This window comes from Dermochelys coriacea, chromosome 3 (genome assembly GCF_009764565.3).
Source record: "Dermochelys coriacea isolate rDerCor1 chromosome 3, rDerCor1.pri.v4, whole genome shotgun sequence".
Taxonomy (NCBI): domain Eukaryota; kingdom Metazoa; phylum Chordata; order Testudines; family Dermochelyidae; genus Dermochelys; species Dermochelys coriacea.
Window position 1 is genome coordinate 7702266 of NC_050070.1, and position 24582 is coordinate 7726847.

Genomic DNA, 24582 nt, shown 5'->3' on the forward strand with positions numbered 1-24582 from the left:
AATTTAACTATCTTGCTTTGCCTGTCTGCAATAGCAATCATAAATAAAACAAAAATTACATTGCAGTGATCGAAGACAACCATACACTGTGGCTCCTTGCTGATGGGAGATAAAGAGGGGTCCATCTCCGGGGCAACCGTAACTGGCTCCAGCTGATCCCAGAAAGTGTATTTGCAGAACACAAAGTTGGAAAGATGCTGAGGCAAACCCGTAGCCTGAAGTATTTTAATCTAGAGGAAGGAAAAAGCAGAGAAAAGCATGTTTTAAATCAGTAAACAATTTTAATGGAAACAGTCAAGCATAACACAAAAGAAAGTCAGTTTGTTAAAAGAACATCTTCTTGCTCAACTGGGAGGCTAAAAATTATTAAACAGTATGACGGGGCAAGGCCAGGTGGCTATGGAAGAGTAGTCTTATTGGGATCCGGGAAGTGGGCAGGCAAAGCCCGTCCACCGCTAAAGGATCCCCCCCAGCCTAAAAGGGGGATTCATAGAACCTAGATACCCAAAAAATTCCGGGGGACAACTAATAAAATAACAGAGACAGGAGTGCGGTCAAAGGGTCAAACGAAGGGAACCGGACGGGGACACTGAGCAGAGAACCCCGAACAGAGCCCACTGCTCCTCAAAGGAGTCAAGGGAGTCAGAGGACGCCGCCCAGAGGAACTCTGCCCGGATACGTGAACGGACCGAGGATCGGAAATAGGCCCCACAGTCACAGGAGACTCCATCCGCCAACCTCCTCACTCTGGTTTTGTAGATGGCCATTTTAGCTAGGGCCAGGAGGAGGTTGACCAGGAGATCCCGTGACTTTGTGGGGCCACGGATAGGGAGTGCATAAATAAGAAGGTGAGGGGAGAAGTGCAACCAAAAACGTAATAAAATATTGGTGAGGAGCCAGAATAGGGGCTGCAGCCTGGCACACTCCAGGTATACATGTGCCAGGGTATCCCTCATGCCGCAAAAGGGGCAGGTGTCTGGGATTTAAGTGAACCGCGCCAAGTACACGCCCATGCTTACGGCTCCGTGAAGGAGCCGCTAACTGACATCCCCGGCGGGCCTTGGGACTAAGATGGAAAATAGGCTGGCCCACCGGGGCTCCTCACCCTCCAAAGGTGGCAGGAGGTCCCGCCATTTTGTATCAGGGCGGGACACGAGGGTACGGGCGTGAAGGGTGTGGAGCACGAGCGTGTAGAGATGTTTTCTTGGCGCGGTTTGAAAGCAGACCGGCTGCATCTCGTGCAGCCGGCTTCTAGTGAAGGGGTTGGTTGGGTCCACGGGGCAGGGGTCCAATTAAAAGGTCCGGCGGGCCTGGGGTAACGGATGGGTGGGGCGTGCCCTCGTGCAGGACCCGGTCGAGATGAACCCGAGCAGCGGGCGGCAAAGCGGCCTTCACCTCCTGAAGTATGCGCCGGGGAGTATAAGGTCTGAAAAGCCCCATGCGCTGAGCGAGCGTCAGGGGATCCAGCCAGTCTCCTCGGTCATAGTCCAGGAGGTCTCCGACTCTTGTGACCTCTGCCAGGATCAACCTCTGGCGCACCGAGCGGGACTCCGCCACCTGCACACGGAGTTGGGGGTTGTGTAGCAGGGGCTCCGCGAGGAGATCTGCCCCCTCGGTGGCCGCCACGGACCTGGTCGTTGTAAAGAGTTTCCAGGTCTGGAGGAGGTCCTGGTAGAAGACCGGCAGCCCAGAGAGGTCTCGCGGAAGACCTCTCGGATGGAGATAAAGGAGCTGCCGGTCGTATCGGAGCCCTTGGAAGCGGCGCAGGAAGGCGTGTGCCAGTATGCTCCACGCCGGACTACCTGCACCATAAAGGAGCCTCTGCAGGGTCTGGAGGCGGAAGACATGGACCTGAGTGAGCAGACATTTTAGGCCCTGCCCTCCCTCCTCCAGAGGTAGATGAAGAACCCCTGCAGGGACCCAGTGCAGTCCTGACCAAAAGAACTCCAGAATCGATGTCCGGAGTTTGGCCAGGAAAGCCGGGGCCGGGACCAGGGTGTTGAGCCGGTACCAGAGCATGGACAGGACTAATTGATTAAGTCCCCCTTCGAGGGAGAGGCACCAGAGTAGTCCTGTCCATTTCCGGAGCCGCTCTATCACCCCGCCCTCTAAATTCTGCCAGTTCTCCGGCAGAGAGGGATGTGTGGCAGAAAGGTAAATGCCCAGATAGAGCAGCAGACCCGTGCTCCACCGGATGGCCTGAAGTGTGGGTGGGAGGGAGCTCGCCCGCTGCCAGTCCCCTACCACCAAGCCAGAGCTCTTGACCCAGTTGACCCGCACGGAGGAGGCTGCCGAATAGATGGCCTGGCAAGCCTCCACCCACGCCAAGTCGCCCGGGTCCTGGATCACTAGGAGCACGTCATCAGCGTACGCCGACAGGACCAGCCGAAGCTTTGGCTCCCGCAGCACCAACCCTGTCAACCTCCTTCGGAGGAGACAGAGGAAGGGCTTGATTGCCAGAGCGTACAGCTGGCCCGAGAGGAGGCACCCCTGCCGTACTCCTCGCCCGAAGCTGACCGCTTCAGTCAGGGTCCAGTTGAGCCTGACCAAACACTCTGCGGAGGCGTACAGCGCCCGGAGAAAACTCTCAAACCTGGGTCCGAAGCCAAACGCTTGCAGAGTGCTCAGGAGATACCCGTGATCCACCCTGTCGAACGCCTTCTCCTGATCTAAGGACAGGAGAACGAACGACAGACCATCCCTACACCCAAGTTCCAATAGGTCCCGGACCAGATATAGGTTGTCGAAGATGCTGCGGTCCGGGACGGTGTAGGTCTGGTCTGGGTGGACCACGTCTGCCAGCACGGACCCTAGCTGCAGTGAGATGGCTTTTGCCACGACTTTGTAGTCAGTGCTGAGGAGCGAGACGGGACGCCAATTTTGTAAATCGCGGAGGTCCCCCTTCTTCGGCAATAAGGCCAGCACGGCTCGCCTGCACGAAAGAGGGAGGACCCCACTCTGCAAAGACTCAGCCCAGACGGTGACTAGGTCTGGGCCCAGGACGTACCAGAACACGCGGTAGAACTCCACGGTCAGCCCGTCCATGCCCGGAGATTTATTGGTGGGCATGCGACGGAGGGCTTCCGAGAACTCGGCCAGAGTGAGAGGCAGCTCTAGCCGGTCTCGGTCGCCCGCATTGACCGTCGGGAGCTCCTCCCACAGCATTCTGCAAGCGTTGGGATTGGTTGGATCCGGGGAGAAAAGGCTTGCGTAGAAGGCTCTCGCCCTCCTGCACATCTCCACCGGATCCGTGAGAGGGGTGCCATCTTCTGCCAGTAGGCAGATGACATGTTTTTTAGCCCCCCTCTTTTTCTCCAGGGTGTAGAAGAAGCGGGAGCCGCGATCCATCTCCTGAAGGAGACGGATGCGGGATCGAACAAAGGCACCCCGGGCCCGATGGTCCTCGAGAGTCCGGAGTTCTTCCCGCTTCTCCCGGCACGCTCCGCAGAGGGGTGGATCCTCGGGGCTGGCAGCCAGATGCCTCTACAGCTCTAAGACCTCCCGTTACAACTGCTCTATCGCCGCATCCCTCCGTCGGCTGGCGCCCCGGGTGTAGTCGCGGCAGAAGAGCTTGGCGCGCACCTTCCCTAGGTCCCACCACTGCCGCGCCAAGGGAAAGGCACGCCGCTGCCCTCGCCAGGCCAGCCAGAACTCCCGGAAAGACGTCATGAAGCCCGCATCCTCCAGCAAGCTGTTGTTAAAATTCCAATAGGACGGCCCTGGCCTCTCCGCACAGAGGGAGGCTGTCACGGTCGCTATATGATGGTCAGAAAATGGGGCCGACCAGATGCTGGAGGAGTGGGCTCGTGAAAGATGAAAGCGTGATAAATAAATGCGGTCCAACCGGGAGTGGCGCGACTGATGGGCCTCCACCCGGACAAAGGTGAACGTGGAAGTGTCATCTGGGTGGTGGTCACGCCAGACGTCCACCAGGGAGTAGTGTTCGACTATCTCCTGGAGGACGGCGATAGCGGCCGGGCTCTGCTCGGTCCCCGAGCGGTCCCGCTCCTTGAGGGTGATGTTAAAGTCCCCTCCCATTACCAGGCACTCATGAGGATCCAAGATGCCGAGGAAGGCGGACGCCTGCTGATAGAATTGCAGCCGCTCCGGGCTCGCTGCTGGGACATAGATGTTGACGAGGTTGACTACGAGCCCCTCCATGCGGACCTGGAGGTGCAGCAGGCGGCCCGGCACAGCCTCGGCGACCCCCAGCACCTCGGGCCGTAGGTCGGGGGAGAACAGGGTCGCCACTCCAGCCGTACGAACTGTGAGGTGGCTAAAGTAGACCCTGTCCCCCCAATCCAGCCGCCAGCTGTCTTCGGCGGTCGGATCCGTATGGGTCTCCTGCAGGAAAACCACAGAGTACCTCCCCTCCCGAAGGAAGGGGAGCACCTGGGACCTGCGGAGACCCATCCTACAGCCGCGGGTGTTCAATGTTGCAATGGTAAAGGGTGCCATGAGGAGGGCTGGGGGGGATCCTCGCCGGCAGGGATGCTCGTGGCTCCCGGCGGGCCGCGCAGCAGTCCATGACCCACCCCGTAGGTGAGTAAGGAGTCACGGAAGAGGCGGACCCGCTGGTAGGCCGCGGCGCCCTGCCTCCCGGTCCTTTTACCCTCCCCCATGAGGGCCCTTGCAGCCCGGAGGATTTGATTAAAGTCCCCCCATCACTGGAGGGCAAGCTGTACTTTGTTGTGGGAGCCACGGACATCTTCTAGGAACTCCCGCAACTCCTCTCGCGGCACATGGAGGGCTGGGGTTACTCCTGATTACTCCCCAACGGGGCCCTTGGTACAGCCCCGTGGCCCACCGAGACGGGCAGACAGGGTGCGGACCCCGGACGGGGCTCCTGATAAGTTGGCTTAAATGCTGGGGCGATAGGGGGCAGCGGAGGGAAGATAGCAGCCCCTGGTAGGTCGGGACGGGGAAACACAAAGGCTGCTTCCTGGGGGTCATCTGTTGGCAAGGGGAAGGAGACAGCCCCAGGGGCGGCAATAACATCTCGGGATAGGGAAAGGGGCAGGGGCAAGGTTAGAGGTGAGATTCTGGGCAGGTAGAGGGCTCTCAGTGATGCTGGGCGCAGGCTCTATGGTGGATTTGGCAGCCATGGCATCAGGGGGTGGCCTCTCTCCTGTAGGGCCCTCTCCTGGGAAGGAGGTCGAATGCTCCTCAGCAACGACAGGTGCCCCTGGTGGCTCAAGTCCCGGCCGCGTGGCACTAGCCGTCGTCTCAACAGGTTCGGCGGCCCTCAGTGGGGTGCCATCTGCAGCCGGGTTGATGGAGGAGTCCAGGGGCCCTTCAGAGGTGGGAGCGGAAGCAACAGTTAGGGGGAGGGAGCATGGGGAAAGGGGGGCTGGAGTGAAGTCACCTATATCGAGGCCCGCTGGCATAGGGTCGTCCTCCCCCTGGGTGACCGGGGTCAGACCCAGGGCCTCGATCTCCTCGTATATTGATGGGAGATCAGTTTCTGCCACCCCGGGATTCTCCCCGCTGCCACTTGACGCGACTGTTGCCTCGGGGCACACTGAGGTTTCAGATAGAGTCTCGGGGGCCTTGGAGGAGAGGGACTCCCGTGGAGGGGAGATACCACCTTCCAGTTCTGCCACGTCTTCCCCAACCGGCACTGATGGATGGAGCACATCCGTGGGTAAAGCGGAAGGCTCGGCCCCCCTTCCTGGTCTTCCGGGGGGCCTCCGCGTGAGATGGGAGGAGCGGAGCTCGAGCCTTCCGCTTGCCCCGCTTCCCCTGGACTAGGGCCCAGCCCTCCATGGCATCATCTGGGGGATGGGGCTAGCAGGGGTTGTGTCAGGGGGCAGAAGCGATGGCTCAGGGACTCGAGGGGGTAACGGTGGGGCAGCACAAGGGAGGGAAGATTCCCCTTGGGGCGGGCCCTCTCCCGTGCCCGGCAGTGTCCCTGCTGCACCCTCCTCCACAGGCCCCGCCAGACTGCAAGCAGCGGGGGTGGGCCTCTCCCGCTCGTCTGGGCATAGTTGGGGAGGTGCCCCTTGGGCTTGAGCAGAAGCAATGGTGGACTGGGAAGGAGGAGGGGTGGTTTCGGGCGCCGGGCAGCCAGGGGTTCTGGCGGTGATGGGGCCGGTGCCCTGCCGGGGCTCGGGGGTCCCGGATGCCCCTCCTTGCTGGGCCAGGGGGCAGTCCCTCCGGACGTGCCCCATCGCCCAGCAGAGGTAGCATCGGGCCTCCCCCGTGGAATAATGCACCCGGTAACGGGCCCCCTGGTGGGGGACTAGGAATGATCCCTCCAGCGCCTCTCCGTCACGCGCCGCCGGCGGCAGTTGAAGCTGCACTTGCCGGTGGAACGAGAGGACATGACGGAGGGTGGGGTCTTTGCAGCCCAACGGGAGAGGGCTGATGACAGAGATGGGCTTCCCCAGGGTAGAGAGGGCGGGTAACAGGGCGGCATTGGGAAGAAAGGGAGGGACAGAGGTCAGGACCAGGCGGACGCCCAGGTCCTCTAGCGGCTCTAAGGGGACAAAAACGCCCCCCACCGCCAGGCCCTTCTCCACCGCCTCCTGGGTGGCGGCCTCCGATGTTAAGACGATGACGACCTTGCCATACATTTTGGAGGCCGCCACCATGGCCGTGGGTCCCACCACCCTCGCCAACGCCCGCTCATAGGTCTCCATGTGGGGCGAGGCGGGCACCAGGAGGCAACGAATGCTATGCTTCCTGGTCATGGTGGGAAAGAGGCCCCGGCCGCTATAGATGGTAGCGGAGGAGGTGGGCAGGAGAGATGACGTAGCGGCAGGCGGGGGGGGCTGCTGCCACCTGGGCGTACGCTCTGGGGGCCGGGGGAGGAACACCCGCAGAGCTGGTGGAGGGAATAGCGGGGAGGGGCGCCCCAGCCGGAGATGGGGCCGGGGCATTGGGGGCAGTCCCTGCCATGGAGGGCCTGGTCTTTTTAGTGGGGCCCTTCCCCTTCTTCCCCTGGCCCTTCCTGCCAGCTGGGGGGGCTCCCCCCAAATCTGAGGGGGTGAGAGACATGGCAGCAATGGAGGCCACCCCAGTGCCCGTTGCTGCTGGTGCCCCAGCGGGGGCGGTGGCAGATGGTTCAGCAACGGACGTAGAGGCTTCAGGGAGTGACGGAGGGGCACCTTGAGCTGCTGGAGGGGCCCCACCCATCTTATCCCCCGCCATCATGAGCAGGGAGGGGAGAGGGGAAGCAGGTGGACCACTCCTCCCCGCTAGGCTGCAGGCAGGGGAGGAGGGCGCCAAAAAGGGTGGGTTGGACGGGGGGCAATCAGGGGTTAGGGTTCAGTCGCCGACACAAGGTGGAATTCCGGCTCCTCTTGGTGCACTAGGGGATGGGGGGGATACAACAACATTGGGGGTGCAGTGAAGAGGGTTCAAACTAAAATGGGGAGTTACACAAGCGCATGGGAGGGGGCATGGGCACACGGAGCAAGGGTCTAAATGGTCTGGAGGTAGAACAGGGAAACCAAGGGGCTAGCTTCAGAGGCTGGGGCGGGGCAAACAAACAAAGGCTGCAGAAGGAAATGGGCGGGGCAGGCAAACTGAAGCTAGTATGGGGGGCTGGGACAAAAAGAGGGAGCAAAGCTACAAGTGGCAAATGGGGCAGGTAGTAAAGGGCAAGCTGGGGGGTAGACAGTCCGGGGGGGCACATGTGCACGTGCACTTGCACAAGTCTTTTTTTTTTAAGCTGGCTGCTGCTTCTGGCCCCAAGGGTGGAAATAGGGCATGGCAAGCCAAGCAAGCAACTGAGTCCAGAGGCAGGAGCTGAGGCAGATGGTATACAGCCAGTGGGGGTGTTGGAGGGGGCAGTTGTGGTGGTAGTAGTGGTGGGGGTTGAGGGAACACACAGATTGATTGGGGGGTAGCTCCACGCCACACCCCGTGTCCCTGGAAACACAGTCAAGACCCCCACCACAAGAGCACAGTTTGAAAATTACTCAGTCTTAGGCCCCTTCCACGGTGGTCTGCAAAGTCTCTAGGTGCTCCCCCACTGGTAGATGATCCTCTTCTTCTCCTCCTCGGGCTTCAGCAGCTCCAGGCAGCAGACTCCACAGGAGCAGGAGCAGCAGCAGCAGCTCCAGGAACTCCAGGTGGTGATCCAGGCAGGCAGAAAGGACCCCTCTCAGGTGGTGGTGGTATCCACAACAGCAGTGGCTGGGATCCCTCACTCCTCCTCTCTGGGGAGTGGGCTAGCAGGCCCCCCCCGGGACTGCAGTTGCAGCAGTAGCAGCTCCCAAGAGTGGGGGTCCAGCAACCAGGTAGCAGAGAATGGGGGGTGTCTGACCCAGCCTGGGGAGCAGCTGTAGCAGCAGGGAGAGCTTAGGGCCTAGCAGCAGGAGTAGCAGCTTCCCACCTCCCTCCAAGCTAGAAGGCTATGGGAGAGCAGTGGGGGAGGGAGAGAGAGAGAGAGATTCGCTCCAGGCTAAACAAATCCCTGGTACCAGGATAAGTGAAATGGCAGCTGCTCCAGGTCAATTAAGACACCTGGGGCCAATTAAGAACTTTCCAGAAGGCAGGGAGAAGGCTAGGTTGATTGGGACACCTGAAGCCAATCAGGGGCTGGCTGAAACTAGTTAAAAGCCTCCCAGCCAGTCAGCTTGGTGTGCATGTCAGGAGCTGTGGGAGGAAGCTGTGCTGTTGGAGAGGCTGAGTAGTACACACCATATCAGGCACAAGGAAGGAGGCTGTGAGGTAAGGGTGAAGTGGAGCTTGAGGAAGTCAGGGCTACTGTGGGGGAAGTAGCCCAGGGAATTGTACATGTCATGTTTCTAAAAGGTCAGCTACCATAGCTGATACTATTAGGGTCCCTGGGCTGAAGCCTGGAGTAGAGGGTGGGCCTAGGCTCCCCCCCCACTTTTGCCCCGATTAATCACAGAGACTGTGCAAGGAAGGATAATTTCTCCTCACCTACCTCGCTGGCTTATGATGAAAATGGCTCAGTAGACTGTGACCCTTGTCTTTAGAGAAAGAAGGGTTACATGGAGGGTCACAGTGAGTCACTGAGGCTAGCGAAATCCACCAGGAAACGTGGGACCCACAGAGGCAAGGACAGAGCTTTGTCACAACAGTTACTTTAACACAAATGTCTTGACAAAAGAAGACTTGTCTGCCTTGAAATATTTGTAGATAAAATGCTTTGGCTGAACCAACTGGAAGTCACCACTAGGTGTCATTGAACTGACTTTTGGGAGTAAAAAAGAAGTCTACAGGTTTTCTGAAAACTTCCTTTGTTCTACAAAGACCCTGTTAAAGTAATTCTTGCCCTATTTGTAGGTATAGGTGCTAGAACTAGGGCTGCTGCTGGTTCTGCCGCACCCCCGGCTTGAAATGTTTTCCATTATATACATGGTTTACAGTTTGGTTCAATGGCTCTCAGCACCCCTACAATACAAATTGTTGGAGCACAACTGCTTTTAGGATGCTAGGAAGAGCATGAAGTGAAAAGCTGTGCCCACCCAAGAACTCATATAATCACAGGATTGGAAAGGATCTCGAGAGGTCATCTAGTCCAGTAGCCTGCACTGAAGGCAGCACTAAGTATTATCTAGACCGGGGTGGGCAAACTTTTTGGCCTGAGGGCCACATCGGGGTTCTGAAACTGTATGGAGGGCCGCGTAGAGAAGCCTGGCCCTCCCTAAACAGCCTGGTCCCCGTCCCCACCCCATATCCACCCCCTCCCACTTTCCGAGCCCTGGACTGCCCACCTCAGAAACCCCACCCCATTCAACCCCCCCTGCTCCTTGTCCCCCGACTATCCCCACCCAGGAGCCCCTGCCCCTAACAACCACTCCAGGACCCCACCCCCTAACCAACCCCCCCATCTTGGCTCAAGTGATCATGAGCTAATTCAGTTCAAACTAAATGGAAGGATTAACAAAAATAAATCTGCAACTAGGGTTTTTGATTTCAAAAGGGCTGACTTTCAAAAATTAAGGCAATTAGTTAGGGAAGTGGATTGGACTGAAGAACTTATGGATCTAAAGGCAGTTGAGGCCTGGGATTACTTTAAATCAAAACTGCAGAAGCTATCGGAAGCCTGTATCCCAAGAAAGGGGAAAAAATTCATAGGAAGGAGTTGTAGACCAAGCTGGATGAGCAAGCATCTTAGAGAGGTGATTATGAAGAAGCAGAAAGCATACAGGGAGTGGAAGATGGGAGGGATCAGCAAGGAAACCTACCTAATTGAGGTCAGAAGATGTAGGGATAAAGTCAGAGAGGCTAAAAGTCGAGTAGAGTTGGACCTTGCAAAGGGAATTAAAACCAATAGTAAAAGGTTCTATAGCCATATAAATAAGAAGAAAACTAAGAAGGAAGAAGTGGGGCCGCTTAACACTGAGGATGGAGCGGAGGTTAAAGATAATCTAGGCATGGCCCAATATCTAAACAAATACTTTGCCTCAGTCTTTAATAAGGCTAAAGAGGATCTTGGGGATAATGGTAGCATGACAAATGGAAAGGAGGATATAGAGGTAGATATTACCATATCAGAGGTAGAAGCGAAACTGAAACAGCTTAATGGGACTAAATCGGGGGGCCCAGATAATCTTCATCCAAGAATATTAAAGGAATTGGCACCTGAAATTGCAAGCCCATTAGCAAGAATTTTTAATGAATCTGTAAACTCAGGAATAGTACCGAATGATTGGAGAATTGCTAATATAGTTCCTATTTTTAAGAAAGGAAAAAAAGTGATCCGGGTAACTACAGGCCAGTTAGTTTGACATCTGTAGTATGCAAGGTCCTGGAAAAAATTTTGAAGGAGAAATTAGTTAAGGACATTGAAGTCAATGGTAAATGGGACAAAATACAACATGGTTTTACAAAAGGTAGATCGTGCCAAACCAACCTAATCTCCTTTTTTGAAAAAGTAACAGATTTTTTAGACAAAGGAAACGCAGTGGATCTAATTTACCTAGATATCAGTAAGGCGTTTGATACCGTGCCACGTGGGGAATTATTAGTAAAATTGGAAAAGATGGGGATCAATATGAACATCAGAAGGTGGATAAGGAATTGGTTAAAGGGGAGACTGCAACGGGTCCTACTGAAAGGCGAACTGTCAGGTTGGAGGGAGGTTACCAGTGGAGTTCCTCAGGGATCGGTTTTGGGACCAATCTTATTTAATCTTTTTGTTACTGACCTTGGCACAAAAAGTGGGAGTGTGCTAATAAAGTTTGCAGATGATACAAAGCTGGGAGGTATTGCCAATTCGGAGAAGGATCGGGATATTATACAGGAGGATCTGGATGACCTTGTAAACTGGAGTAATAGTAATAGGATGAAATTTAATAGTGAGAAGTGTAAGGTTATGCATTTAGGGATTAATAACAAGAATTTTAGTTATAAGCTGGGGACGCATCAATTAGAAGTAACGGAAGAGGAGAAGGACCTTGGAGTATTGGTTGATCATAGGATGACTATGAGCTGCCAATGTGATATGGCTGTGAAAAAAGCTAATGCGGTTTTGGGATGCATCAGGAGAGGCATTTCCAGTAGGGATAAGGAGGTTTTAGTACCGTTATACAAGGCACTGGTGAGACCTCACCTAGAATACTGTGTGCAGTTCTGGTCTCCCATGTTTAAAAAGGATGAATTCAAACTGGAGCAGGTACAGAGAAGGGCTACTAGGATGATCCGAGGAATGGAAAACTTGTCTTATGAAAGGAGACTTAAGGAGCTTGGCTTGTTTAGCCTAACTAAAAGAAGGTTGAGGGGAGATATGATTGCTCTCTATAAATATATCAGAGGGATAAATATAGGAGAGGGAGAGGAATTATTTCAGCTCAGCACCAATGTGGACACAAGAACAAATGGGTATAAACTGGCCACCAGGAAGTTTAGACTTGAAATCAGACGAAGGTTTTTAACCATCAGAGGAGTGAAGTTTTGGAATAACCTTCCAAGGGAAGCAGTGGGGGCAAAAGCTCTATCTGGTTTTAAGATTCTACTCGATAAGTTTATGGAGGAGATGGTATGATGGGATAATGGGATTTTGGTAAGTAACTGATCTTTAAATATTCAGGGTAAATAGGCCAAATCCCCTGAGATGGGATATTAGATGGATGGGATCTGAGTTACTATAGAAAATTCTTTCCTGGGTATCTGGCTGGTGAATCTTGCCCATATGCTCAGGGTTTAGCTGATTGCCATATTTGGGGTCAGGAAGGAATTTTCCTCCAGGGCAGATTGGAGAGGCCCTGGAGGTTTTTCGCCTTCCTCTGTAGCATGGGGCATGGTTGACTGGAGGGAGGCTTCTCTGCTCCTTGAAGTTTTGAACCATGATTTGAGGACTTCAATAGCTCAGACATGGGTGAGGTTTTTCATAGGAGTGGTGGGTGACATTCTGTGGCCTGCGCTGTGCAGGAGGTCGGACTAGATGATCAGAGTGGTCCCTTCTGACCTTAGTATCTATGAATCTATGAATCCCCTGACTGCCCTGAACCCTATCCACACGCCCGCCTCTGACAGGCCCCCCGGGACTCCCATGCCTATCCAACCGCCCCCTGCTCCCTGTCCCTTGACTGCCTCTCAGGACCCCCTGCCCCTTACCATGCCACTCAGAGCACCAGGACTGGCAGCCGTAAGTAGTACACCGTAAGTAGCACATTCTTTCAGGAAGCAATTTAATACACTAAACCAGGGGCTCTTGCAGCCACGGTGCCAGGCAGGAACTTGCAGCCCCACCACCCAGAGCGATGGCAGCAAGGCAAACTGAGAGTGTGCGGGAGGGGACAGGAGCTCAAGGGCCAGGCAGCACGGTCCTGTGGGCTGTAGTTTGCCCACCTCTGATCTAGACCATCCCTGTCAGGTGTCTGTCTGTCTTGCCCTTAAAAATCTCTAATGACTGAGATTCCACAACCTTCCTAGGCCATTTATTCCAGTGCTTAACTACCCTGACAGTTCGGAAGTTTTTCCTAATGGCCAGCCTAAACCGCACTTGCTGCAATTTAAGACCATTGCTTCTTGACCTATCATCAGAGGTTAAGGAGAACAATTTTTCCCCTTCCTCCTTGTAACAACCTTTTATGTGCTTGAAAACTTATGTCATCCCCTCTGTCTTCTCTTCTCCAGATTAAACAAACCCAATTTTTTCCAATCTTCCCTCATATCATGATTTCTAGACACAATACTCCAGTTGAGGCCTAATCAGCGTGAGGGAGGGCAGAAGAATTACTACTTGTGCCTTGCTTACATGCCTGCTACTACATCCCAGAATGATGTTTGCTTTCTTGCAATAGTGTTACACTGTTGACTCATATTTAGCTTGTGATCTGCTATGATCCCCAGATTCCTTTCTGCAGTACTACTTCCTTGGCAGTCATTTCCCATTTTGTATGTGTGCACTGATTGTTCTTTCCTAAGTGAAGTACTTTACATTTGTCCTTATTGAATTTCATCCTATTTACTTCAGACCATTTCTCCAGTTTGTCTTGATCATTTTGAATTATAATCCTATCCTCCAAAGCACTTGCAATCCCTCCCAGTTTGTCCGCAAACTTTATAAGTGCTCTCTCTCTGCCATTATCTAAATCACTGATGAAGATATTGAACAAAACCAGACCCAGAACTGATCCCTGAGGGACCCCACTTGTTATGCACTTCCAGCATGACTGTGAACCACTGATAACTACTCTCTGGGAACCATTTTCCAACCAGTTATGCACCCACCTTATAGTAGCCCCATCTAGGTTGTATTTCATTAGTTTGTTTATGAGAAGGTCATGTGAGACAGTAACAAAAGCCTTACTAAAGTCAAGATATACCACATCTACAGCTTCTCTCCTATTCACAAGGCTTGTTACCCTGTCAAAGAAAGCTATCAGGTTGGTTTGATTGTTCTTGACAAATCCATGCTGACTGTTACTTATCACCTTATTATCCTCCAGGTATTTGAAAATTGATTACTTAATTATTTGCTCCCTTACCTTTCCGGGTACTGAAGTTATGCTGACTGGTCTGTAATTCCCCAGGTTGTCTTTATTCCCCTTTTTATAGCTGGGCATTATATTTACTGTTTTCCAGTCCTCTGGAATCTCCCCCTCTTCCATGACTTTTTGAAGATAATTGCTAATGGCTCAGTCAGCTCCTTGGGTATTCTAAGATGTATTTCATCACATCCTGGTGATTTGAAGACATCTAACTTGACTAAGTAACTTAACTTTTTCTTTCCCTATTTTAGCCTCTGATCCTACCTCACTTTCACTGGCATTCACTATGTTAGATGTCCAACTGCTACTAACTTTCTTGGTGAAAACAAACAAAAGTCATTTAACACTTCTGCCATTTCCACATTTTCTGTTATTGCTTTTCCCCCTTCACTAAGTAACAGAACTACTCTGTTCTTGGTCTTCCTCTTGCTTCTAATGTATTTGTAGAATGTTTTCTTGTTACCCTTTGTCTCTAGCTAGTTTAGTCTTGTCTTGTGCTTAGCCTTTCTAATTTTGTCCCTACAAATGTATTTGGTTTTTTCATTCTTTGTAATTTGACCTAGTTTCTACTTTTTATAGGGTTCTTTTTTGAGTTTCAGATCATTAAAGATCTCCTGGTGAAGCCAGGGTGGTCTCTTGCCATACATTCATTCTTTCCTATGCAGTGGGATAGTTTGCTCTTGTGCCCTTAATAATGTGCCTTTGAAAAACTGCCACCTCTCTTGAACTTGCAGTGGGGGAGGTTTAGGTTGGATATTAGGAAAAAATTTTTCACTAACTAGGAGGGTGGTGAAGCACTGGAATGGGTTACCTAGGGAGGTGGTGGAATCTCCTTCCTTAGAGGTTTTTAAGGTCAGGCTTGACAAAGCCCTGGCTGGGATGATTTAGTTGGGGATTGGTCCTGCTTTGAGCAGGGGGTTGGACTAGATGACCTCCTGAGGTCCCTTCCAACTCTGATATTCTATGATATTCTATGAACTGTTTTGCAAGTTCTACCAAGGCCCAGTGGAACCTTATCTTCAGAGTCATTCTATTCTAAATGTACAATCCATTTTTTTAAACAGGTTGTAATATTTTGCAAAGCAAGCTTCCCTTTTTACTAGTAGAACTAAGTTCAACTGAATTAGGATTCTCTAGATAATTGTAGCTTCCTAATTTCTGGTTCATGTAATTTGCATGTATCATGACTTGCTAGTGGCCACCAGTGCCTTCCATTTGCACACATACACCATATAGAGCTGTTGCATACTTAGCTCCCTCTGCTGGGCATCCACCATGCTTTCCCTCCCATCCCACCTCAACCATGCACAAGAGAACAGCTTCCCTCCCCCCACACCTTTCCCATATATAGATGCAAGAGACCAGGGTTATGAGACTGAATCTTTTTTTGGTTGAATAAAATTATTTACTAAGAATAAGACTCCACATTTGGTTTTATTACGGCCCCAAATAAGGGTGATAAAAATGTTTGAGGGTAAATCTTGGGATTTTTGTTTTGATTTTTAATGAATGCCATTATGGGACCAGAAAAATGCCATTATGGGACCAAAGGATCACAAGATTCAGTCTTCTTGCATTATTTCCACCATTCAGAAAATGAAATTCTTTGAGAGGAGACAAGACAGATATTTCAGGGCCAATTATGAACCCCAGGGCATTAAGCAAGCCCATGAAAAATACAACCAGCGTACTACACTGCACACAGCACTGAGCATTCATAGCTATTTGTTTTCTTTAAATCTTGAAACACCAAGATGCTTTCAAATAGGCTGTATAAACTGAACAATTCACAAGCTAGGATAATGATAGTATAACTGAACATAGGTGGTAAACAAAAGGAGATGCAGTGTAATTTATCACTAACATGGAAGCTAATGCACCACAAACATTTAATCACGTTTTTTACACTTGGGTAGTAACAAAGGAAGAAGTTGGCTCAGTATTGAGGATGTGACAATATTGTTTATTGAATGCATCTAGAACTCACCATACAAACTAGTTTGTTCTCCTGTATGTCGTTCTCTCTTGAATAGTCTGTGCAATCATCACCTCCTACGATTCTCTCCCCAATCGCTCCACTCACTCGCACAACTTCAACATGAAGACGACCTGACACCTAATGAAAAAAAGGTGGATGGGAAATATCAGATGTCACCAAACAATGGTTTCAAACCTTTTCAGGTAGCTATGCTAATGCACTGCTATGTTATGAGAATACCTAATCTATCACCATGGGACCTCTTCCTCCCTCCTCTGCTTCCCTTCTATTGTTTTGTCCCATTCACTTATCTTGTTTTAGACTGCAAGCTCTTTGGGGAAAGGACAGTCTTCCTATGAGCTTGTACAGAACCTACCACAGTGGAGCCTCAATCCCAATTGGGACCTCTGAGCATTACCAATAGCAAGGTATTACTTTGGCTGTACCCAATTGCCTCCCATTCATTTATGACTGCTCTACCTGGAACTGGAGCTTACACGACTTCATATCCATCATTATTATGAGACTGGGGTTTGTAACTGCCCAAGTAACACACAGGTGCATCATTAAGATACCAGAGGGAGGAGGGAGAAGGTAAAGGACTAGCCACTCGATCCTGAAATATCATTAGTAACATGTGCCAGTGGCTGGGGAGCATCTTTCGTACAATACTGAAAAGCCCTAATGACTTCCATTAAACAGCTAAAAATTATGATGTATAGGAATGACAAACCTCTCCCTTCTGATTGATGATAGGAACAGCATATTGCAGCTTCACATCATAAAACAGGGACTCAAGAAAAACATTGGCCACTCCGATGAGACTATGGTTTTCTTGTTCATCATAGAATGGATCAGCTCGTCTGAAGTAAGACCTAGTTAACTTGAAACAAATTCAAAATAATGTAAAAACTAAGCTGATGTCATTTTCACAGCACTGATGAACTGGTGAGGTTTCACAGGTTTTTGTTCTCTTCCTCTAGAGTAAAAAGGAAAGGAGTACTTGTGCCACCTTAGAGACCAACAAATTTATTTGAGCATAAGCTTTCGTGAGCTACAGCTCACTTCATCGGATGCATGGAATGAAAAATGCAGTGGGGAGATTTTATATACACAAAGAACAGGAAATAATGGGTGTTACCATACACACTGTAAAGAGAGTGATCAGGTAAGGTGAGCTATTACCAGCAGGAAGGAAAAAAAAAAATCTTTTGTAGTGATGATCGAGGTGGGCAATTTCCAGTAGTTCACTAGAACATGTGAGGAACAGTAGCGGGGTCAGGGAAAATAAACATGGGGAAATAGTTTTACTTTGTGTAATGACACATCCACTCCCAGTCTCTATTCAAGCCCAATTTAATGGTGTCCAGTTTGCAAATTAATTCCAATTCAGCAGTCTCTCATTGGAGTCTGTTTTTGAAGTTTTTTGTTGAAGTATAGCCACTTTTAGGTCTGTAATTGAGTGACCAGAGAGACTGAAGTGTTCTCCGACTGGTTTTTGAATGTTCTAATTCTTGACGTCTGATTTGTGTCCATTTATTCTTTTACGTAGAGACTGTCTGGTTTGGCCAATGTACATGGTAGAGGGGCATTGCTGGCACATGATGGCATATATCACATTGGTAGATGTGCAGGTGAACGAGCATCTGAGTGTGGCTGATATGATTAGGCCCTATGATGGTGTCCCCTGAATAGATATGTTGACACAGTTGGTAACGGGCTTTGTTGCAAGGATAGGTTTCTGGGTTAGTGGTTCTGTTGTGTGGTTGCTGGTGAGTATTTGCTTCAGGTTAGGGAGCTGTCTGTAAGCAAGGACTGGCCAGTCTCCCAAGATCTGTGAGTGATGGGTCATCCTTCAGGATAGGTTGTAGATCCTCGAAGATGCACTGGAGAGGTTTTAGTTGGGGGCTGAAGATGACTGCTAGTGGCATTTTGTTATTTTCTTTGTTGGGCCTGTCCTGTAGTAGGTGACTTCTGGCTCTGTCAATCTGTTTTTTTCACTTCAGCCTGTGGCTATTGTAGCTGTAAGAACGCTTGATAGAGATCTTGAAGGTGTCTGTCCCTGTTTGAGGGGTTTGAGCAAATGCAGTTGTATTGTAAAGCTTGGCTGTAGACAATGGATCATGTGGTGTGGTCTGGATGAAACCTGGCGGCATGAAGGTAAGTATAGCAGTCAGTAGGTTTCCGGTGTAGGGTTGTGGTTTTGTGGCCATCACTTAGTAGCACCATAGTGTCCAGGAAGTGGATCTTTTGTGTGGACTGGTCCAGGCTGAGGTTGATGGTGGGATGGAAATTGTTGAAATCATGGTGGAATTCCTCATGGGGCTTCTTTTCCATGGTCCAGATGATGATGTCATCAATGCAGCACAAGTAGAGTAGGGGCATTAGGGGACGAGAGCTGAGGAAGCGCTGTTCTAAGTCATCCATAAAAAGGTTGGCATACTGTTCCTGACGGCTTGTAGTCCATCTCTGTGTGGAATGTTGGTGTAGAGGGCTTCTACATCCATAGTGGCTAGGATGGTGTTTTCAGGAAGATCACCGATGTAGTTTCCTCAGGAAGTCAGTGGTGTCTCGAAGATAGCTAGAAGTGCTGGTAGCGTAGGGCCTGAGGAGGGAGTCTACATAGCCAGACAATCCTGCTGTCAGGGTGCCAATGCCTGAGATGATGGGCATCCAGGATTTCCAGGTTTATGGATCTTGGGGAGTGGACAGAATACCCTTGCTTGGGGTTCTAGGGGTGTGTTGTGGGGATTTGTTCTTTTGCTTTTTCAGAGTTTCTTGAGCAGATGGTGTAGTTTCTTCTGGTAACCCTCAGTGGGATCACAGGGTAATGGCTTGTAGAAAGTGATGTTGGAGAGCTGCCTAGTAGCCTCTTGTTCATATTCTGACCTATTCATGATGACGACAGCACCTCCTCTGTCAGCCTTTTTGATTATAGTGTCCGAGTTGTTTCTGAGGCTATGGATGGCACTGTGTTCTGTATGGCTGAGGTTATGGGGCAAGTGATGCTACTTTCCCACAATTTCAGCCTGTAAATGCCAGCTCCTGCTGGTAACAGCTCACCTTACCTGATCACTCTCATTATAGTGTGTATGGTAACACCCATTGTTTCATGTTCTCTGTGTATATAAAATCTCCCCACTGTACTACTGCTTTAAACAAAATCTAATAGACAAACTTTCTTCCACTCTAGCGGGAAAAGAGGCAAACAAAACTTTTAAGGGTGGCTAGGTTTGCACGTACTATTACAGTAGAAAAACTATCCTATAGTTTGCTGATCCACATGCCTTATACTGCACCCGATGAAGTGAGCTGTAGCTCACAAAAGCTTATGCTCAAATAAATTTGTTAGTCTCTAAGGTGCCACAAGTACTCCTTTTTCTTTTTGCAGATACAGACTAACACGGCTGCTACTCTGAAACCCTCCTCTAGAGTGTCTGACATAGGCAAGAAATTAAAATTGAGCAGAGTGATCCGAACCACCACGGTAACTGTCAGGGCAAGTCTATAGTCCAAATCTGCAGCTGTGCTACTGTACCGCTTCAGGTGAAGACGCTCTAAGTTGATGGGAGAGAGCTCTCTCATAGGCTTAATAATTCCACCTCCACGAAAGATGGTAGCTATGTGCCCACTGACATAGCGCTGTCTACACCGACGCATAGGGTTGGTATAACTATCTCGTTCAGGGGTATGGATTATTCACACCCTTGAGCAATTTAGTTATATCAAAGTAATTTTGTAGCATAGACCAGGGCTTACAGTAAGGTAAATTTGGGGCCTATCTTCAGCCAGGTTACATTAACCATTTTAAATTCACACTATTCAAAAGTTGACCAGGAGCACAACTCTTGTTCTCTCTACTTAGCTTCTCTTCTTGTAATCCTAGTTCTTCTAGGATCCACTGTCAAATCACAAGTGGAAAGAAATATGAAACTGATAAGATACGGCAGGTTAACGAAATATTAAAGAACTTTCAGAGTCTCTGTTCAGTACTAGAAATAAGCAAGGTTTCAAGATAAGTGGCAACTTTTTGCCAACCCCTTCCCATACCCAATAGTTTCCTTTTTTTTTTCTTTTTTTTTTTTAAAAAACATAACAGGCACTTAATTTTATCACCACATTACTGGTCTCTCTCCCCCATTCATACTTACTGGGTTGTCGTCCTCACACATCTGCCATTCTTGATAAAGATCCCTCATATCTATTAGTCGGTTTTCCAATTTCTCCAGTGACCAGATCTGTTTGCCTTTCCCTTTCCTTCTCACCTGAATAGCAGGCTCACTAAGAACTGCACCTCGCTGCAGAAACAAAACCATTAGAGAAGGCGGCCTGAGTAAGGAATCCATGTCATGACAACTGGCACACAGTTAAACGGAAAGTAACTTTTTGATTTAAAAAAAAAAAATCTAGTTTGAGCAGCCAAATTTGGAATAGTAGAATCCAAGTCCAACTGTCAACATCGCATGGCCATGATCTGTTAAACTGCCACATTTTATCCCAGTAACAATGGCAGAGATCTTCATAGATCCCTTCCTTTACAAAAGTGTTACAAGGATGAATATTTAAGCATTTCATAAAGAGCCTCAAATGAAAGGGGCTGCAAATTCAAAGTAAGATTACCACCTACAGTGTCCAAACTCATGCAGTTGCATAATCATTTCCTTCCTTTTATTTATTTCCTCATAACTTTTTATTAAGGCAAAATTGCAATAAAATGTTTAACATAGAATCATAAAAATGTAGGGCTGAAAGGTTCCTTGCGAAGTCATTAAGTCCCACTACCTGTCCTGAGGCAGGACCAAGCAAACCTAGACCATCCTTAACAGGTGTTCTAACCCAGAGGTTCTCAAAATGAGGGGCAGACCTCCTCACCTCGGGGGTGTGTGTGTGTGTGTGTGTGTGTGTGTGTGTGTGTGTGTGTGTGTGTGTGTGTGAGAGAGAGACAGACACGCTTTAGGGGGAACAAACAACCTTACTGTGCACATTTTACCCACAGCAATGAATTACTAGCAAAGCTGATTCCTCCAGACATATCAGGTCCTCAGATGGCGCTGTACATTTGACTCTAGATGGCGCTGTGGATTTTGATGAATTTCTGTTAAACTTTCACAGCATTATACAAAGTCACTGCCATCTGTACGTTAATCTGTTTGCTATGATGCAGTGTGCACATTTAATTGTATGCACTGAGCACTATCAGTTTTGATTTTGCTCTTATTACAATGGATAGTTGGCTTTGTTTGAATCAATGCCTGCCTTACTGTTTTTAATATGTAGTGAGAGTTGCATGTTAATTTCTTTTTAACGGTATACGTACCTGTGTGGTGGGAGGGGGGCGTAAACTACAACAGACACAAAGAAGCAGGGTGCGATCAAATATGTTTGAGAGCCACTGTTCTAACCTGTTCTTAAAAACCTTCAATGACAAGGATTCCACAACCTCACTTGGAAGCTTATTCCAGAACTTAACTACCCTTATGGTTTGTAAGTTTTTCATAATATCGAACCTGCTTCTCCCTTGTTGCAGATTTAAGCAGATTACTTCTTGTCCTACCTTCAGTGGACATGGAAAACTGATCATAGTTCTCTTTATAGCAGCCCTTAACATATTTGAAGACTTATCAGGTCCACCTCCTCCCACTATCTTCTTCAAGACTAAACATGCCTAGTTTTGTTTTTTTTTAACCTTTCCTCATAGGTTTTCTAAACCTTATCTTTTTGGTTGCTCTGCTTTGGACTCCCTCTCCAATTTTCCACATCTTTGCTAAAGACAGGCACTCGAACTGGACACAGCACTCCAGCTGAGGCTTACCAGTGTTGAGCAGAGCAGGACAATTGCCTCCTGGATCTTGTATACAACACTCTTGTTAATACAACCCAGTCTTTTTTGCAACTGCACCACACTGTTGACTCATATTCAATTTGTGATCCATTATAACCCCCCAATCTTTACGACATAGCCAGTTATTCCCCATTTTGTAGATGTGTATTTGACTTTTCCTTAAGTGAAAAACTTTGCACTTGTCTTTTATTGAATTTCATCTTGTTGATTTCAGACCAATTCTTCAATTTGTGACAGTCATGTTCAATTCTAATCCTGTTCTCCAAAAGTGTTTGTAACCCCTCCCAGCTTGCAAATTTTATAAGCATACTTTTTACATTATCCAAGGCATTGATGAAAATATTGACTAGTACTGGACCTAGGAATGGCTCCTGGGAGACCTCACTAGATAAACTCTCCCAGTTTGACAACACATGATTGATAAATAATCTGAGCACGGTCTTTCAGACAGTTGTGCTCTCGCCCTATAGGAATTTAATCTCTACCATATTTCCCTAGTTTGCTTACGAGACTGTCATGTGGGACTGTGTCAAAAGCCCTACTCAAATCAAGATACAACACGTCTGTTGCTTCTCCACTATCCACCAGACAAGTAACAATGTCAAAGAAGGAAATTAGGTTTGTTTGGCATGAATTGTTCTTGACAAATCCATGTAGCTATTCCTTATAACACTATTATCATTTAGGTGTTTAATGATTTGTTAAGGTCCAGGTATCAAAGTTAGGTGACTGGTTGATGATTTCCCAGGGTCCTCTTAGTTCCACTTTTCTTAGATAGATATTACATTTGCCCTTCTCCAGTCCTCTGGGACCTCACTGTTCCATCCATTCTTGAAGATCATTGCTAACAGTTCTGAGATTGCTTCAGCTACTTCCTTAAGTACCCTAGAATAAATTTAATCCAGAACTGCCAACTTGACTACATCTAAATATTCTTTAACCTGTTCTTTCCCTATTTTGGTTTATGTTCCTTCCCCCTTGTTGTTAATATTACTTGGGTTGAGTATGTGGTCACCATTAACCTTTTTAGTGAAAACTGAAGCAAAACATGCATTAAACACCTCAGCCTTCTTGATCAGTTATTGGCTTTCCTTCTCCACTAAGTAGGAGACCTACATTTTCATAGTCTTTCTCTTGTTCTTAATGTACTTATAAAGCCTCTTCTTCTTGCTTTTTGCGTCCCTTGCAACATGTAACTCAATTTGTCTTAGCCTCTCTCATTTTGTTCCTACATGCTTGTGCTATTCTTTTGTAATATATCTACATTACTTATTCATTATTACATCTATATAATTAGTGAGGATCGGGCTATCCTTTTCTACTACATCACTTGCTGGCTGGGAAGCTGTCCTCCTCTGAGTATGCTAAGAAGAGTAAGCAAATTTCTCAATACCCATGCTCTTTTCGGTGCTTCTCTTGCGTACATGTTTGGTGTAAAAATTCTACCATTACAAGGACAGTCCATATTTTGTTATACCACAATTCCCTGGGAGGAATGGTCACATTTTTCCAGTAACGTGCAATACAAAGTCTAGCTGCTAACAATAAAAAAGAAATTAATGTTTCCTTCATATTTTTAAGCTTATTGAAAGATTACCTTTATAGACAAAAATCTCGACGTATATAAGGCTGAGCTCTAAAGTGACTAATAAAAATTCCAAGTGTAGGTTGAAACGTATCCTTTACTGGGCTCTTCTTGTCCTAAATTCTTATGATCTGGTCAACATAAGTGTGCAATATCAGAGAGGAATCATGGTTCCATGATTAAGTCAGTAGCCTGGGACATGGGGAAACTAGGGTTCAATTCCCTGCTCTGACACATGCTTCTGTGTGACCTTAGACAAGTCACTTAAGTCTCTCTGTGCCTCAGTTACCAATCTATAAAATGGGAATAACAGAACTTCCCTACTTCACAGGGATGTTGTGGTAAGTATGTTAAAGATTCTGAGTTGCTCAGATATTATGGTGATGGGGGCTAGATAAGTACATGAGAGAGATATGATTTACCCTGCAGAGAATAATAACGATGGCAAGTATGAAGCAGCAAAAGGTATAAATTGAAATTTTAAATAATACCTTTGGCTTTTGTCATCTCATGTGAAATGTAACCATACAGTGAAGACCTTTAATAAACAGCCACAAAAAGGAAATGCTACTTTTATGGCCACTATATCAGGTGATCACAATGTAATGGGATTAACATGGAGGGACTCCCATATTACTGGCAGTTGGGTCAAATGACCATGGTTAGCAGGCAAACTTAAGAGCATGTTTCATTGTTTTTAAAAATTTCTTTGGTGTTTTTAAACTCTGGCATTATTGCTGTAGAAACTGATTTTAAACTAATGCATTATGAAATACTTTTTTTTTAGGCAAAATGGAATTTTAGCACCAGGCAACATGAGGGTGAATTTTGTTCTAGTTGAGAGAACTTGCACCACATCACATTTTCATAAACTGGTATATTTCCATACTTTCATGTTGTCAGATACAATAAACATGCTACATGCTCTTCCAACATGTGGCAAATTATCTGAATCATTAGAGCCATTGGATCACAATCTGAAGTGCACCACGAGGCAACCTTTTATTGAACAATGATTAAGCTCAGTGAGCTGCTGCCTCACCTTTCTGTTAGCATTAAGACTTGAAGCTGGGATCTGCAGAGTGACCTTATACTCCGTACTCTTGTCCAATTCGTCTGAGATGAAACTGGCTTCTCTCACACACAAATTAGCTTTAACAATTTGCTCTCTCAGCTTCCTCAGGCTGTGGTTCAACATTTCTTCTCTTTTAAAGGGGGGGGAAGAGAGGAGAAAAAAAAAAAAGACAACCAATAAATTGTT

The 24582-nt window shown here is 48.3% G+C and overlaps 1 protein-coding gene across 3 annotated transcripts in view; it reads right to left on the reverse strand.

Annotated features, from left to right (window-relative positions):
* The window catches only part of KIF13B (kinesin family member 13B), a 221803-nt gene that overhangs the window by 68846 nt on the left and 128375 nt on the right, over positions 1–24582 (reverse strand). For all 3 annotated transcript variants that reach the window (XM_038397207.2, XM_038397206.2, XM_043510083.1), the window contains 5 exons: positions 24364–24526; positions 20046–20192; positions 16628–16777; positions 15904–16032; positions 60–230 (listed from right to left, as the gene is read on the reverse strand). In XM_038397207.2, the coding sequence (XP_038253135.1) occupies positions 60–230; positions 15904–16032; positions 16628–16777; positions 20046–20192; positions 24364–24526 (760 nt within the window). The remainder of the gene's footprint in view (positions 1–59; positions 231–15903; positions 16033–16627; positions 16778–20045; positions 20193–24363; positions 24527–24582) is intronic.